The sequence below is a fragment of the Leucoraja erinacea genome, chromosome 19 (assembly GCF_028641065.1).
Source record: "Leucoraja erinacea ecotype New England chromosome 19, Leri_hhj_1, whole genome shotgun sequence".
Lineage (NCBI taxonomy): Eukaryota > Metazoa > Chordata > Chondrichthyes > Rajiformes > Rajidae > Leucoraja > Leucoraja erinaceus.
Window position 1 is genome coordinate 11,105,914 of NC_073395.1, and position 17,137 is coordinate 11,123,050.

The window sequence follows — 17,137 nt, forward strand, 5'->3', positions numbered from 1 at the left end:
TGCTAAAACTTTTACCACTGAAGTTATGACCAAACAGTGGAACATTTTAAATGCACTGCGAATGTTATCAGATTTCCTCTGCCTGCGTGTGATCCATATCCTTCTATTCCTTGCATAGCCACGTTCCTATCATATGGGAGATAAGTGGGATGGGGGGAACAATATAGTGATGGTGAGGACAAGGCTGGATCAGCATGATGTTACTGAATGTCAACACAGACTTGAGAGACTAACTGGCCTACATTTGCTCCTCTTTTATATGTTATAATGTACCATATTGTGTACTATTCAGCTCATTAATTAAGCAATGAATTAAAACCATAAGCCCTTAGTCTCACATCCCCTCCCATCATGCTGGATACAATGGTGGAACCTTGTTTCAAACACTACAGTTAGCACTGATTGAAGGAAAGAAGCAGCATGGAAACAGGCCCTTCGGCCCACCAAGTCCATGCAGACCATCGATCACCCACTCACACTCCTTCTATGTTTTTCCACTTTCACATCCACCCTGTCGCAGAAGCCAATTTATGTACAAACCCACACATTTTGGGATATGGGAGGAAACCAGAGCATTTGGTTCACGAAAACCGCATATTGAAGCACTTCTGCCAGTGATCCATCTGTGACTTTGGTTCAAAGATGGACACAAAACGGTGGCCTAGCTCAGTGGGACAGGCAGCATCTCAGGAGAGAAGGAATGGGTGACATTTCAGGTCGAGACCCTTGAGCTACGCCAGCTTTTTGTTTCTATATTCAGTTCAAACCAGCATCCTACTCATTGTGACTTTGGTTCAGTTCTCTGTTTGTATCGTCTGGCCTACTGAACACACACCACAACCCTGCTGTTAGCAACACATCACATGGACAAAGAAGCATAGTGTGTTTCTGACTGCCACATTAGCCCATTCAGATTCACCTTATTCTGAATACTCTATTCTAGCCAATTTCTCCCTGTTACTGAAAACTAACATTTTCTCTCTTACTCAGTTCTGAAGAAAAGTCGCAGAACTGCAATGTTAACACTGTTTCTCCTTCCACAGATGCTGCCCGACCTGCTGTGTGTTTCCAACATTTTCTGGTTTTACTTTGGATTCCCAACATTCTTGAAGCTGGTGCCCCATCGCAACCTTTCATACATTGACATGTCATGTCATGTGACTGTAAAAGCTGATTCAAGGACTGACAAAACAAAGTTGAGAGGAAGATCTGATGCCGGGCCATGTGTGCCAAGTTTGTGTGTATGTGAGTGTGTGCACATATGCAAGCTTGAAACATATGCGCGAGATAACATGTATGCCTGGTTGTAAATAAAATGCTCTGTGGGAATGTGATTGTACCATTGTGTATGGTGTAGAAAATAGTTCACCAAGTAAGCACTGCTGCAGTCTAAGAACAGAACAATGGTATTTTGGATTCTGTAGGAGAGAGGCATTGAATCCCCTGTGGAATTATACCAGGTTGGAAGCATCACGATAAAACAGAACAGAAACTATAAAGATTTTTGTTTTAAATCTGCAAACTTGTTTATCAATGCCACCAACGTCATTTGTGGGACCTCACAACTTGCTAGTTTTTTTTCCAATGTTTCAATCTAATTTTGTCAGATAATTAGACTGATTTTCAAACTCAATTAGCGAGAGGAAAAAAAAAACCTGACCAGAAAATCCAGCCTTATCTGTGTGGAAAGGACTGAGCAACAAGTTGCGGCTTCAACCCTTTCCCCTGGAACATGAAAGAGACAGGGAATCCTGGACAGAGCCTTGTGTCAGTCACGATCTGGTCCCCATCACAGTGATTCAGTGTTACAAACTATGATGGATGCATCCAGGATCATAATTAAAGCAGGCCTTTCTCTTCCAATTATGCAGGCTGCGATATGACAGAGGGCTTATCCGGAAATCACTAAGCCATTACAATCCAGAGTCAGTCTATAGAGTGGCAAAACAAATTTGAATATAAATCAGCTCTGAGCAGAAGTGTTCATTTAATTTGACATGTTGAAGATTGTGTTGACGTGCAAAATGGCAAACAAAGTGGAAAATTGCACATTTCCGCTGAATGGTTTCAGCCAAGAACTGACAATGTAAAGGGGAGAGTTCCTCTTTATAAATCGGCTTACAAAGTCATTACATGTCAGGCCGGGGACAGCATCCTCTGCAATTAGTGCCGAGCAGAGAGAAGAGATCGCAAGAGAAACAGACAAAGAACGATGGCAAAGACACGGGGAGTAAGAAGGAGGGAAATTTCAAAAAGGAGGGGGGGACAAAAAAAGATCTAAGAGGGAAAGGGGCTGTAAGAAGGAAAGGAGTGGAAAGAAAAATGACAAGCGGACAAGACAAGTTGAAAATAAGGCAGTGAAAAAAGGAGAGATACAGAAGTAAAAATGGAAATGCAATGAAGGAAATAAAAATAGGGAGAGAAAGAAGAAAGGTGAAATGAGATTAGAAAAAAGGAAAGGAAGAAGACAAAGGGAAAGAGAGTGAAATGTGAAACTCACAGGAACAGCTACACAACAGCTGAAGTCAGTCAGGGAAGTAATGGAATGCCATGGTATACTTGGACAGGAGAAGAGTTTTCCTGTGTTCAGTCGGATTCACAAAACAAAACACAAAGATCTCTGTTGCTCCCTCCGACGGTCTCCCTCCATTCTGATTTCCCTGTGCAAGGCCAAAACATGCCCGGCATTTCTGAATCTTAAATCTTTCCTAAACCGGTCCTGAAAAGAAATACATTTGGAGAACTCTTGACACATTTGTTTGTGCTTCCTGTCTGTCACTCGCCTCTCTTTTCCCCCCCCCCCCCCCCCCCAGCTGGTGACATGTTCTACTGGGGGGTGAGAAGCAGCTAAGTAAATTGGGAAATTCATTACCAGTGACAGCTATGGATGACAACTGTCACAGGTGCACTGAATGTCAGCATTTTGCAGAGAGCGATTGTAAACACAAGCATAATTTACAGAGCATAAACATTCCAACAACACAATGCATTGTCTTCTCCAGCTGCTTTGCACAATTAACCAGTGAGAAGGCTGCATTTTTGGCTCTGATATATGGAGCTGGCAAATTAACATTTTTTTTAAATTCGCTCCTTTTATTTGTGCAAAGCAGATCATTGGCAATTAATTCATCTGATTCCTCTAATCTTCCCGCAGCACCAGAGTATGCTGATAACAAGCTGAGCCTATTCATCAGGAAGCTTGCTTACCTTTTGCGTGAACAAGCACAAAGGTTGCAAGAATAGATTAAACCAATAATCCCACAATAGCAGTTTTATTTCTAATTTCAGAATATAAATCAGATTTTATGGCGCTGATGATGAAATGACGTTTGTACGCAAAATAAAATCTTTCATTACAGAGGCTTTGCGAATACTATAACAACATTTAACGGAGACTTGGATAGGTGCATGGATAGGAAAGGTTTGGAGGTCCAAATGTGCGCAGATGGGATTCGTGGAGATGGGGCATCTTGGCTGGCCTGGGCAAGTTGGGATGAAGGGTCTGTTTTCCGTGCTGTACCTTGCTCTCACTGCAGGGGGGTGATCCTAGTTTGTTGTCCGTTAAGCAAATCTTCCCTCCTCTTAGATTCTGAATTCTCCCAGAAACTGTCCCAGTGTTCCAATCTCCCTCCAAATTATTGATCCTATTTACGCAGTGTTCCAAAGTTTATGATCCCCCGAAACCTCTTATTGAATATACTGTCCTGTGCACAAGTTCTTACTGACTGAAATAAAAAATGTGAGGCAGTGACTCTACCAGCTGCGTCACAAAATGCTGGAGTAAACCAGCGGGACAGGCAGTTCCCTGGAGAAGGATTGGGTGACGTTTCGGGCGGAGACCCTTCTTCAGACTCTGAGGAAGGGTCTCGACTCGAAACGTCACCCATTCTTTCTCTCCAGAGAAACTGTCTGTCCCACTGAGTTACTCCAGCATTTTGTGTCTATCTTCGGTATAAACCAGCATCTGCAGTTCCTTTCCACTCAAACCAGATGAGTCACTTTGCCAATAAAAACAGGGACAAAGCAGATGGACTCCTCGGGAGATAAAAGGGCAGCGTTGGGGTTTTAGGGAATAATCGATACCTGAAACACTGAACTTACAATGGTGTGGACAGGGAAATTAGGTCAGATGGTGTATATTTCTATACTTTCCCCGCAAGCTGACAGTTCAATCCATTCGCAACCTCTCGTCCCCTGCACCCCATCCCAGTACCCCACCTAACCCAAGGCAAAATGTCGTGACCTTGACAACTCAGCGAGGGAAAACCAAGGGCCATAATTCAATATAAATCATCACCAGTTTAAAAGAGCAGACCTATCGTACGGAATGGCGCAGAGGTGAAAATTGCTCTTTCTCTTCACTCGCTCACCTGTCTTTAATATACGTGGCCAGGTGGGTCACACAGCGGAGAAAGAAAGTGGTCTTTTCAATTTATAGCACCGCACTCTGTCACTGTTCCCGCAAAAATCGTCCAAGGCAGATCTATTCCTCGAGCAGCCATCTGTGACTGCACGCTCGCAAAACAGGCGGAGGTGCCATGGTAGGGCTTTCCATTTTCCAAGCCTCCATCACCATCCATCTTGCTCACCTTTCTGCCCGGGGGGAATATTGTTTCCCTCTGCACACTCTACATCTTTTTGAGGTTAGAGGCAGACGAATTAACAATTGGCAAATAACGCAGCCTCAGCAGCGACGGATTCTGGCAAACAAACTCGCTTGTTGACAACCATCCATTATTTTCGTAACACTCGTACAATGCCAATGCGTTTTTAAAAATCCTCTTCCCTTTGTGTTTCTCAGTGCAAAATTGCCAGTAATAGGCACACTGTCAAATGACTGGAGATGTTCAAAGCCTGTTCTGACAAATGTCTTCCTTTATTAAAAGAAGTACAATTTCAAAGTTGTCACAATGCAAGTGATAAAAAGAATCTTACCTCTTGCCATCACTCACACGAATACAATCATTCCCCCTTTTTTTTTGTCAGTTTTAGGTCTTTCTGTTCTGCAATGAACTACTGTGTAATGTTTTATTCACCCTGTTATATGAAGAGGTTTCTGCCTGAAGAAGGGCACTTTTCTATTTAAATTTTACGTCAAACACTCTTTATTCCAGTCAGGAGGTTTAGCCTCAGGCAGTAAAACCACAGCTGATGTTAAATTAATGACTGTGATGGTGCGATTAGTGGAGATTACAGGCTATTGAACAGGAGCTCAACTGCTATTCAGACCTCCTACAATACACAGCCTTGCCATTATTAGCAACTAATATGAAAACTAGCACCACACTGCCTTGTCATGTTAACATCTACTTTACGATCTGATAAATTGCTTCAGATTGCAGGATCTTGCGAAGAGAGCATGAACATGTTACCTGGCAAACACTGGCTCCAGCCACCTTTGCCAAAAGAGGCTCTGGCAGAGCATCTCCGTAATTGGAATTATCTCCGAGTTAAAAGTGGTGAATTTTGGAAAATGTGAAAACATGCCTGTCACGTTCATTGCTTGTTCTTTTTCTTTCAAATCTGGTTGATTTTGTTTATAAGATAGTCCAACTAATCCAAAAGAAAACAGAAACCTGTAACAATTGATCATTTCTAAAGTACAATCAATTTGGTTTAGTGAATAAGGAGTCAATAATAAATTCAAATACCAGACAGCATAGCTTGAAGTAGAGAGTGTCAAGGCTTAAAGGAGATGTGCAAGGCATATTTTATTTGACACAGAGGGTGGTGAGTGCCTGGAACATGATGCTAGAGGTGGTTACTGAGGCAGATACGATAGTGTCATTTAAAATAATTTTGGATAGGCATAACAATATGCAGAGAAGAGAATGGAAGGATGTTCGGCACAGACATTGTGGGCCAAAGGGCCTGTTCCTCTGTTGTACAGCTCTATGAGTCTCACTCATAATGTTAAAACATTGACAGCTTTTTTTTTTTAAACCCCTCCAAATTAATGACTGCATTACCTCAAATTCCATTTCGTCAGCTCTGTCTGCGTCTTGAACCAAGTTGGGAAGGTAATCACTAGCTTCATAATAGTCGTGTCCCATAGGGTGCAAGGAATGACAGCTGCATAAGGGAAGATAGAACAAGAACTGGAATGAGAACATGCAACAAAACCAGGTTTGAACCCACCTTCCTCCATTCGCAGTTGTTTCGTTTAGGTTTGAGATGCATCTTCGAAACAGGCCCTTTGGTCCACCGAGCCCGAACTGACCAACGTTTCTCCATACCATTTGGTCTATCTTACAGGCCAGGGACAGTTTAAAGAGGCCGAGTAACCCCTACAAACCTGCACGTCTTTGGAATGTGGGATGAAACTGGAACAGCAGGAGAAACCCCAAATGGCCACAGGGAGAACGTACAAAGTCTACAGACATCACCCCTGGCCAGGATCGAACCCGGGTCTCTACCACTGCAACCCTACCACTGCACCACTGTGCACCACTGTGCTGCCCTGACAATCTTCTGACAATTGTCAGGTTCCGACAATTTTCCTCTTCCCAAAAAAATTTAATTTTCAAAAAGCACAGAATTGTATGGTTAATGGAAACAAAGAGACCATTCAGGATAATACTCGCACTTGTTCTACAAAAGCCACTCGATTATGTATTCTATTGAAAATAGACAAGGAGTCACCAACAAAAGAAAGGGTGACTCACATCAAACCTGTATAATGGTGACATCGACCCACAATGCTTGAAAATAAATAGCCTGCAGTCCTCCTTTCAAGAGAAAGAAAGATCTTTGCTTTACAGGCTCTTTTACATTCACTAAATATCAGCGACTGCTTCAGAGCCTGTACTTGTGAAGTGGTGTATCTGCTGTACCTGCAGTAGTGCACCTGATTTAACACAATACCACGTGGGTAGCAATTTGTCTCCGGCAACACCCTTCAGACAGGAGACCAGATGGGTTATTTAGATTTGTTGAGGACTAAAATTTGGCAGGAAAGTGAGAAAACATTCTTGTTCCTCTTTCAATGGAACCACCAGAGTCTTCACGTTTTGTAAAGATCGATTGTAGAGATACAGCATGGAGACAGGCCCTTCAGCCCACCACGTCCACATTGACCAGCGATCTCACATTCACATTAAATTATGTTATCCCACTTTTGCACCCACACTAGCCCCAATCTACAGAGGTCAATTAAAATACAAATCCGCACTTCTTTGGGATGTGGGAAGAAACCCAGGCGGCCACAGGAAGAACATGCAACTTCACACAGACAGTCACTGTGGCGCCGTGGTAGTGCTGCTGAGCACTATATAGCACCAGAGACCCAGGTTTGATTCTGACAACGGGTGCTGTCTGTACGGAGTTTGCACGTTCCCCCTATGACAATGTGGGATTTCTCCGATTGCTCCGGTTTCCTCCAAAGACGTACAAGTTTGTAGGTTATTTGGCTTTGGTAAATTGAAAATTGTCTCCAATGTGTAGGATAATGCTGGTGTACGGGGTGATCGTCTGGTCAGACGGACTCAGTAGACTGAAGGGCCTGTTTCCATGCTGTACCTCTAAAGTTTAAAGTAAAGGAACGTGAGTCTCTGGTGCTGTGAGGCAGTAGGTGTACCAGCTGCGCCACTGCCACGTCCATTGCATCTCCGAAAGATGGCACCTGCAACCGTTCTGCCTAATCTTCAACATCCGACTCAAGATGGAAGAAAATTGCTGATGAAGCCACCAGCTTCTCACGACAGCATGGACGGAGAGAATACCCTCTCCAAGAATCCCAAGATGTAGTGATTCTGACAGCACTTGTATGTGGACAAAACCTTTTACATTAAACTCTGTTAGAAAGCAGCTGGCGAAGAAGCTGATGAAATCAACCAGGCTTCTGATCAATCCGATACAGAAAGTGCAAGCACATTTTTCTTTATAAAGCCATCTGTCAGTGTCAGTGTTTAGAATTTGGATTTGTACACAAAATTCACTCAAGTAAGACAGAATCTTTGAAAAATAGGATTGCATTTAAATTAACACGTTATTCTTTTTGCTGGGTTTACATTCACATATTCGGACTTAAAAAAAATGTATTTACAACAGCGACTTCCAATACAGCTTTAAGTGCATGGATGGTTCAGTCACCTAGATATACAGCTAGATATTTAACATGGCCTCAACAAAAGTCTACTTTTCAAAATAGATTGTATGGAGAAATGAAAAAAAAAAGCAGTCAAAACTGGTGCTCTTATATACAGAACAGTCTCACAATCTCTAGTTTTATCGGGAAAGTTTCCTTAGTTGAAGGAATTTCTCCCCTAAGTTAATGGTGCAATCTAGCCATTAGCCTTCTCACACGACCCATATGACCCGTGGAAAAATATGATTGAATATCAGACAACTGGATGTGCTGGGTATCTGAAATGACAAAATACTGGAAATACTCCATAGGTTGGCACAGTAGCACAGCGGTAGGGTTGCTGCCTCACGGTGCCAGAGACCCGGGTTTGATCCTGACCTCAGGTGCTGTCTGTGTGGAGTTTGTACGTTCTCCCTGTGACTGCGTGGGTTTCCTCCCACATTCTAAAGTCTTTGGTGCATGTTTGTAGGTTAATCAGCTTCAGTAGAAATTGTCCCTAGTGTGTGGGACAGAACTAATGCACTGTGCAGACTTGGTGGGCAGCTTTGCGGGTTGACTGCCCTCTGTAAAACAGCCTCGAGTGTGTCGAGAGTGGATGCAAAAGTAAGATAACAGAACTAGTGGGTAAGGGCGATTGATGATGGGCTTGGACTCGGTGGGCCGATGGGTCTGTTTCCACACCGTCTCTATAAAAAATAAACACAATGAACCAGCAGTTATGGTCATGCAAATGTAAAGGGTGGTGTCTGGAGAGTGGTAGACCAGAGAGATTAAGCAGAGGGGAATCATTTGCTCCATAAGGAAGCTGTGCCAGAAAAGGCAAGTGTTGTGGACCCGGGATGGGGTAGTTCAGATAGCCTCTGGAGTAGTTCAATGTGATGCCTCTGATGTACCATGGTGAGACCTTTGAAACCCACATCCCCAGAGAGCTGGAGTCAAGCATCTTTGTACTTGGAAGCAGCCTTGGAGAATGTAAAGGATGCCCAGGCAAAAAAAGAGTGCAGGGCAAATATAATGTCACCAGGGTCCACGTGGATTTGAGGGATGTCAGGGGGAGGAGGAGTCAGGGGAGGAGACAAGGCTGATGATTGAACAGGCTGGGCAGTGGTACACTGGTAGACATTTGGAAGAAAACCCTATGAAAGAAAATAACCCCTAAATTAAAGGCTGACCGAGTTAAAGAGAGAGTTCATGGTGCAGAGAAAACCTGTTAAAACGAGACTAGGACTAGCCATATGAAAATCAACTGGTTTTAGACCTAGGGCCATGGAGATAAAAACTCTGTGTTGAATTGAAATGGGATGTTAATTAGGTTCAGGTGCAGTTTTATGTATGTCTCTGGGCAGGGTTGAACGAGAGCCATTGGAGGCGTACCGTCCCGCAAGGGCAAGTATCAAACCATGAAGAAATGGATGACAATTTAAGGCTATTTTTATTATTGGAATAAAGTTAAGGAGAATGTGAAAGCGGGGATCCTCGGAGGGTAAATAATTAAACAGTTATTGCTAGTGAAAACTCAGCTGTGTAGAGGGCGGGAGGGAATTTTAGAGGGTGGCGCAGTGGTAGAGTTGCTGCCTTACAGCGACAGAGGCCCGGATTCGATCCTGACTACGGGTACTTGTTTGCATGGAGCTTGTACAATCCCCCTATGACCACGTGGGTTTTCTCCAGGTGCCCCCGGTTTCCTCCCACACTCCAAAAACGTGCAGGTCTGTAAGTTAATTGGCTTTGGTAAAATTGTAAATAGTCCCCAGTGTGTAGGATAGTGCTTAGTGTATGGGGATAGCTGGTCGGCACGGACTCGGTGGGCTGAAGGGCCTGTTTCTGTGCAGTATCTAAAGTCTCAAGCCATAGAAGAGATTAGGTAGTGAGGTTTTTTCCACACAGAATTAATGAATGCTTTTCCACAAGTGCTTATTGAGGTGGGGATTAACAATTTGAAAGCCACTTTGTACACACATTATAAAAGTATTTAACAAAAAAAACTATGGGCAAGGAGAAGCAAATGGAATTAGAGTAAACAGCATCAGCTGAATAGCTTCATTAACGAAACCTTTTCAAAGTAAATGCCTGTGGGCAACAAGACAGCAAACGTCATTTCAGTCTGCAAGGTTAGTTTAAGTTATCCAAATACAGCAGGTAGGTTGAATGAGAGGCACTGGTACCTGTCTGACAGCAGATAGGGGCAGATGTCAGGAACCGGAGGGGAAGATGATCTGAGCTTGGACAGAGCCATGATGTGTTCAAAAGTGATTTCTGTCTGTGTGCCAGCGTCCACCAGCGGGACCTCCTGGGAGCTGCCATGGATTTTCGTGACGGGGGTTCTCCGCAGAACTTGCACGACAATCGGGTCCTTGGCGTTGCGGAACGCCTCCACCGCCTCTTCGTGTGTGGCTTTTGACAGATCCTTCCCGTTGACCTGAGGAAAACAAGAGCATCGATTCACTATTCAACCTCTCTCCGGCAACGTACACTTCTCTTTCCCATTGTGGGCGCATTCACATGGCCCTGAGGAGCATAAACAGAGGGTGCGGCGCGCCATGGGAACTGTGCAAACCATACTAGGCAGTGGGGAAAATGTGGAGAACCTTGCACCAAGTTTAGTTTAGTTTAGTTTATTGTCACATAAATTCATGTTCATTGTGAATTTATGATCTTATTAATGTCACGTGTACCGAGGTACAGTGAAACTGTTTTTGTTGCGTTCCATCCAGTCAATAAAAAGACGACAGATACACCACCGTCAACTGATGGTCCGCACCACCTTTAACCCAGACAAAATTACGAGAGCATTGCCTCCATCCTGAAAGAGTTCATTGTTCACTTCTTTGTTAACCTGTTCAGTGCCAACCCCCCCCACCCTCCGAGGACATGGCAAATAGTGTAAAGAAAACTTGGCAGTGAACAGGTTAATTGTTCATTCCTTAAGTTTCCAGCACTGCACGGTGTTTTAGAGGCACGCCAGGGGCATCATTCGTGGGTCAGAGGTGTATTATTGAATTATTACTACGTGACCTCTGTTGCTCTGGCAAAATGGATAATCCGGCAAGGCTCTGGACCAAGGGTGCCGGTAAATCGGTGGTGGGCCTGTGGATATGTTTACAATCAAGCCGTACACAGGAGAGGGGAAAGGAAAAATATGAAGTCAGGTAACCGTGCTCAATCCCACTGGGGTCATCTGCCATCGGTATTACGTCAACAGATTGAATAAAAGCCCATCTCTCAAAGCACCACACACCTCTTAATATTTACGTAGGGCTCTTCTTGTTCAGTTGAGAGTTTGACTGAGTCCAACAGTTGGCACTTGGGTAAAACTAGGCAGGAACAAGGCGTAAAGTCCTATTGTTGCTTTCTTCCTGTCTACAGGAGAACCTTATTGCCTGCCATCTCGTTCTCTTTCTGCGTGTGGTCCAGCTGGCTAGGCATGTCCTTGAGGACCAGAACCACCCAAGCAGCACATAACACAGCCATCATCTGCTTAATCTGATCCCCCCTGCTGCACGGCTTCATCCTGTTAGACAAACTCCATTTGTTCCACCCAACGTTCTCCTCAACCGTCCCTGCCACCTCTACTTGCTTCCCTCTTTGTCGGGTCTGATCTCTCATTGAAAATGTAGAAACGAGGAACTGCAGATGCTGGTTTACAAAGAAGGACACAAAGTGCCGGAGCAACTCAGCGGGTCAGACGGCATCCCCGGAGAACAAGGACAGGTGATGTTTCGGGTCAGGACCCTTCTTCAGACTGGCCTCACAGGGAGGGACTCGAGCAAGGCCTTGATTATGCCCCACGATCAGCAAGGGATCATCGTGTCTGCTACTTGCAGATGAACCGGATCTGGAAGCACCAATGCATTGCACATGAAGAACGTTACAGGCCATTTAAATGCAATGTGCACCAATGCAACGGTTGACATGTATTCCATGGACTGGCTATCGCTATTGACGTAGAGCACATTTTGAAGCACGGCAAACAGCAACATAATAAATCTGCATTATTTTAGCAACTTTCACCTCCCCATGATCATAGGTAAATAACCACTGTCAATGCAGTTGTCATTGAAAGGCAGGATACATGGGTCAAATGGCACAAGAAACTGCCACAAAACAGCAAAGCAATAATGTAGAAACAAAGAACTGCAGATTCTGGTTTACACCAGATATAGACACAATGTGCTGGAGTAATTCAGCAGGTCAGGCAGCATCTCTGGAGAAAAATGGTGGGTAACGTTTCAGGTCTTCAGAGTGAAAAAGGATCCCGATCTGAAATGTCACCCATCCTTTTTCTCCGGAGATGCTGCCTGACCTGCTGAATTACTCCAGCACTTTGTGTCTATTCTTCAGCATAGAAAAAATAGCCAGGTTGACAATTTTCTTAAGTTGGTTTAAAGTTTAAATATCCGTCAGAAAGCCAGTTGGAATCCCCTGAAAGTCCCGTAAAGACAGCGAATTTGCAATCTTGAAGAGTGGGCAGACATGGCTTCACTCCAAAGTCTCATCTGAAAGGCAGCACCTCGGATATGCAGTATTCCCTCATTAAAACACTAAGGCGTTACTTGGAGTATGTGCCCAAGTCCCTGGAGCGTAGCTTGGAGCGTACAATCAGACCCGGGCCAAAGTGAAGCCGTTAAGCTCTAACACATGACTGCTGCCAACCTTGTTATTCTTCCATCGCTCTGAACGGCCTTAAGTCTGATCGACAAGAAGGTTCTCACATGAAAGCATAGCCACACTGTTCGATGGATAGAGGGGCATTAGTGTAATTGTACTGTGCCAGATGGGCTAATTAAACCATGCATACCCAATGAATAGCAAAGCATGGATTTTTGCTCACATAGTCAGTATTATTTCTTGCCTTGATGAATGTTCTACGTGATGGCTTTTGTTCCACCACCCCAGCCCCCCCCCCCACCCCCTCTCGAAAAACACCCTCTTTAATATCTTAGTAAATCTGTGCCAGATGTAAGGAAGTGAGTTTCGAGCTGAAACGTACATGGTCAGGCTAAATTCACTGGCACTGCCTCTTCTCCGGGCAAACCACTGCAGTCGGAGTAGAGGCAGCAAGAGGGACCAGAAGTTAAATCAAGTCAAGTCAAGGGAGTTTGTTGTCATGTGTCCCATATAGGACAATGAAATTCTCGCTTGCTGCAGCACAACAGAGTATTGTAAACAACAATACAGAACAGTTCAATTCAATATACACATAAATAAGCGGATAAAGTGCTCTAAAAACGCTGTTACAGTTCAGAGTCTGTTTGTTGGCGAGCTTAATAGCCTGATGGCTGTGGGGTAGAAGCCATCACGGTTCCTGAACCTGGATGTAACAGATTTCAGGCTCCTGTACCTTCTGCCCGACGGTAGCGGAGAGATGAGTGCGTGGCCAGGATGGTGTGGGTCCTTGATGATGTTGGCTGCCTTTTTGAGGCAGCGACTGCGATAGATCCCTTCGACGGTGGGGAGGTCAGAGCCGATGATGGACTGGGCAGTGGCCACAACCTTTTGCATCCTTTTCTGAAGACGTGGACAAGTTGCATTTTGGATGGGCAGCGCCAGCAAGCTGGGCGACCCCACCTCCAACAGCATTGCCGACTCTGTAGCGCTGCCTGGCAAAACTGTTTTATTATGCATGCAAAGAACAAAGCCGCAACAGTTTGACAGAAGCGGAACAAAAGCACATTGTACCAGCACAGAGTTGTGGCACAAAGCGCAGATTATGTGACTGCAAAACTGATTATTTTCCCCTGGGCTTTTATTTTTGCTTGATTTTATGCCTGACTATTGCACAAATAGACTTACCAATGTGCCCACAGTGCATAAAACATGTCCTCTGGTCTTTCCTCTGTGCTAACTAAGCATCGTGTAGCATTCCCAGCCTGCTCAGCACAAAGCTCATTTAGATGCTCCAAATGGTTCTCTTTGCTCCAACCCTTCATTACTTTCAATTAATAAACAGGGCTCACATCCCACCCAGCCAAGTCTGTCTCTCAACTGTATATTGTCAGGGGGAGATAAGCCCGGACATGAGACCCCTCCAGATTCCCTCAGCATGACGGGAGCTGCAGGTTAAGAGAGAATTTCCCCAGCTTCTGGCTTCCTCCCTAATCCCTGACTCCCTGACTCCCCAATCAGACCACTCGACCAAGACCAGAATCTCTCCCTTTGGGAACAGCAGGGTGAATGTCAGATTAGATGGATTCATGCAAAGGCTCTTAGACATGGATTAATACTTTAATTATATTAACTTGGTGTAACTCCGTCGAATTTATCACTTAATAGAAAACATGCAGCCTCTGAGACTTGCCCTGGCTCACGGTTGTATTTCCTGGACCGAAACAGAGGAGTGAGTTTACACCAGCCAATTTTCTGAAGTTAGACACATAAAGCTGGAGTAACTCGCTAGAATTTAGAAGATTGAGGGGGGATCTTATAGAAACTTACAAAATTCTTAAAGGGTTGGACAGGCTAGATACAGGAAGATTGTTCCCGATGTTGGGGAAGTCCAGAATAAGGGGTCACAGTTTAAGGATAAGGGGGAAATCTTTTAGGACCGAGATGAGAAAAACATTTTTCACACAGAGAGTGGTGAATCTCTGGAATTCTCAGCCACAGAAGGTAGTTGAGGCCAGTTCATTGGCTATATTTAAGAGGGAGTTAGATGTGGCCCTTGTGGCTAAATGGATCAGGGGGTATGGAGAGAAGGCAGGTACAGGATACTGAGTTGGATGATCAGCCGAATGGCCTACTCCTGCACCTAATTTCTAATTTCTATGTTTCTATGTAACTCAGCAGGTCAGACAGCATCTCTGGAGGAAAGGAATAGTTGATGTTTCAGGTCGAGATCCTTTTTCAGACTGGAGAGTCAGGGGGAGATATAGACGGTGATGTAGAGAGATATAGAACAAATGAATGAAAGATATGCAAAAAAGTAACCATGATAAAGGAAACAGGTGATTGGTAGCTATTTGTTAGCTACAGATAATGCGACTCCACAAGACCACTTTGAAGCTGGTGTGACGGCTAGTGGAAGTAGGTAAAATCAGTGAGACCATTTGCAAATATTTTGCACAATTTAGGTTTTTTTGTAAAAGAAGGAAGGACTGGATCCTTCTGTAGAAATTCGGATGAATTAAATTATGTTCAGATTGTGACAATGGAAATATGGGATTTTCACAATTTGACAGATAACACCAAAAACTCAGTTACAGAAAATAAAATCAAGATCCCCACCCCGACACCCCCTCACAAACTATACCCTGGTACCCACTGTACCCCAACACACACTGTTCCCCGACACACCTCCACACACCTATCTACCTCAGTAAATCTAGCCACAGCATTCTATAGTTGAGAATGCCAGGGATTCACTACCCTCTGTGAGAAGCTCTTACCAAACCAGAGATCTGGCCCTTGGTCTTGTAACGATGGGTGATCATTTACATCTGTTAGCTTGACGTGCACAGAAAGTGAGAACAATGAAGAAAATAATTTGATTTAAAGTCCAGGATTTGACGTCAGTTGCTAGGACAGATAAGAATGTCATTCATAGTAGGGATCATACCGCTGTATCTTAGTTTAGTTTATTTAGTTTAGTTTAGCGACACAGCATGGAAACAGGCAATTCCACCAAATCCACGCCGACCAGTGATCCCTGCACAATAACGGTATCCTACACACACTAGGGACAATTTACAATTTGTACCAAGCCAATCAGCCTACAGACCTGTACGTCTTCGGAGTGTGTGGGGAACCCGGACCTCCCGGAGAAAACCCACGCAGGTCACGGGGAGAGCGTACAAACTCTGTACAGACAGCACCCGCTGTCAGGATCGAAGCCACGTTTTTGACGCTGTAAGGCAACAACTCCACCACTGCGCCACCGTGCCACCTAAAAGCCTCAACGATGAAACTGCAAAATAGAGGGTCGTGTGGATTCTGATGATTATAAATGAATCAGGGGAGAAGCAGGAACGGGGTACTGATTGGGGATGATCAGCCATGATCACATTGAATGGCGGTGCTGGTTCAAAGGGCCGAATGGCCAACTCCTGCATCTGTTGTCCATTGTCTAATCCAGATAAAATGATGAAAAAAAAACTGATTTGATTATTCAGCTGTCATTGTCACTTGGTGGAAAGGCATCGTTCTGCCAGGCAGCAACAGTTCATAGAGCACCTTTACCCAAGAGTTGGGGAATCAGGAGCCTGAAGGCGTACATTTAAGGTTAGAGGGGCAAGGTTTAATAGGAACCTGAGGGGCACCTTTTTCACACAGAGGGTGATGGGTATATAGAACAAGCTGCCAGAGCAGGTAGTTGAGGTAGATGCTATAACAACATTTAAAAGACAACAGCACCAGAAACCCGGGTTCGATCCTAACCGAGTTTATACGTTCTCCTTGGTGCTCTGGTTTCCTCCCACACTCTAAAGACATACAGGTTTGTAGGTTAAGTGGCTTCAGTAACATTGTAAATTGTCCACAGCGTGTAGGATAGCACCAGTGTACGGGGATCGGTGGTCGTTGCAGGCTCAGTGGGCCAAAGGGCCTGTTTCTGCACTGTATTTCTGAAGTCTAAATAAATCGAAGGACATTGAGATATTAAGGGTATCAAGGACTTTGGTTGAGTTTAATTTAGAGATACAGCATCAAACAGGCCCTTTGACCCACCGAGACCATATCGACCAACGGTCACCCGTACATACGTTCTATCCTAAATACTAAATTTACAGAAGCCAATTAATCTACAAATATGCACGTCTTTGAAGTGTGGGAGGGAACCGGAGCACCTGGTGAAAACCCAAATGGTTACAGGGTGCAGGTACAAACTCCGTACGGAAAAGCACCCGTACTCAGGATCGAACCGGAGTCAGTGGCACTGTAAGGCAGCAACTCTACCGCTGCGCCACTGTGCCACCCAAATCTGCCAACATATCCTGTTCTTTGTGTCAACATGAGCAGGAACGCACATCAAACAACATTTATTTTGGTGGGATGGTTCTGATGGCAAACAAGAGCTAACAATTGCAGCCCATGCTGAAGAAGGAGCTCGACTTAAAA

General features: G+C 44.5%; 2 protein-coding genes across 8 annotated transcripts in view; one reads left to right on the top strand and one right to left on the bottom strand.

Moving 5' to 3' along the window:
• Window positions 1-1,330, top strand: part of LOC129706213 (uncharacterized) — a 152,177-nt gene extending 150,847 nt beyond the window's left edge. For all 3 annotated transcript variants that reach the window (XM_055650284.1, XM_055650286.1, XM_055650285.1), the window contains one exon: window positions 1,044-1,330. In XM_055650284.1, coding sequence (XP_055506259.1) covers window positions 1,044-1,310 — 267 coding nt within the window. In that variant the 3' untranslated portion in view covers window positions 1,311-1,330. The remainder of the gene's footprint in view (window positions 1-1,043) is intronic.
• Window positions 1-17,137, bottom strand: part of LOC129706212 (PDZ domain-containing RING finger protein 4-like) — a 318,827-nt gene that overhangs the window by 21,025 nt on the left and 280,665 nt on the right. For all 5 annotated transcript variants that reach the window (XM_055650281.1, XM_055650279.1, XM_055650280.1 and 2 more), the window contains 2 exons: window positions 10,252-10,505; window positions 5,970-6,072 (listed from right to left, as the gene is read on the bottom strand). In XM_055650281.1, the coding sequence (XP_055506256.1) occupies window positions 5,970-6,072; window positions 10,252-10,505 (357 nt within the window). The remainder of the gene's footprint in view (window positions 1-5,969; window positions 6,073-10,251; window positions 10,506-17,137) is intronic.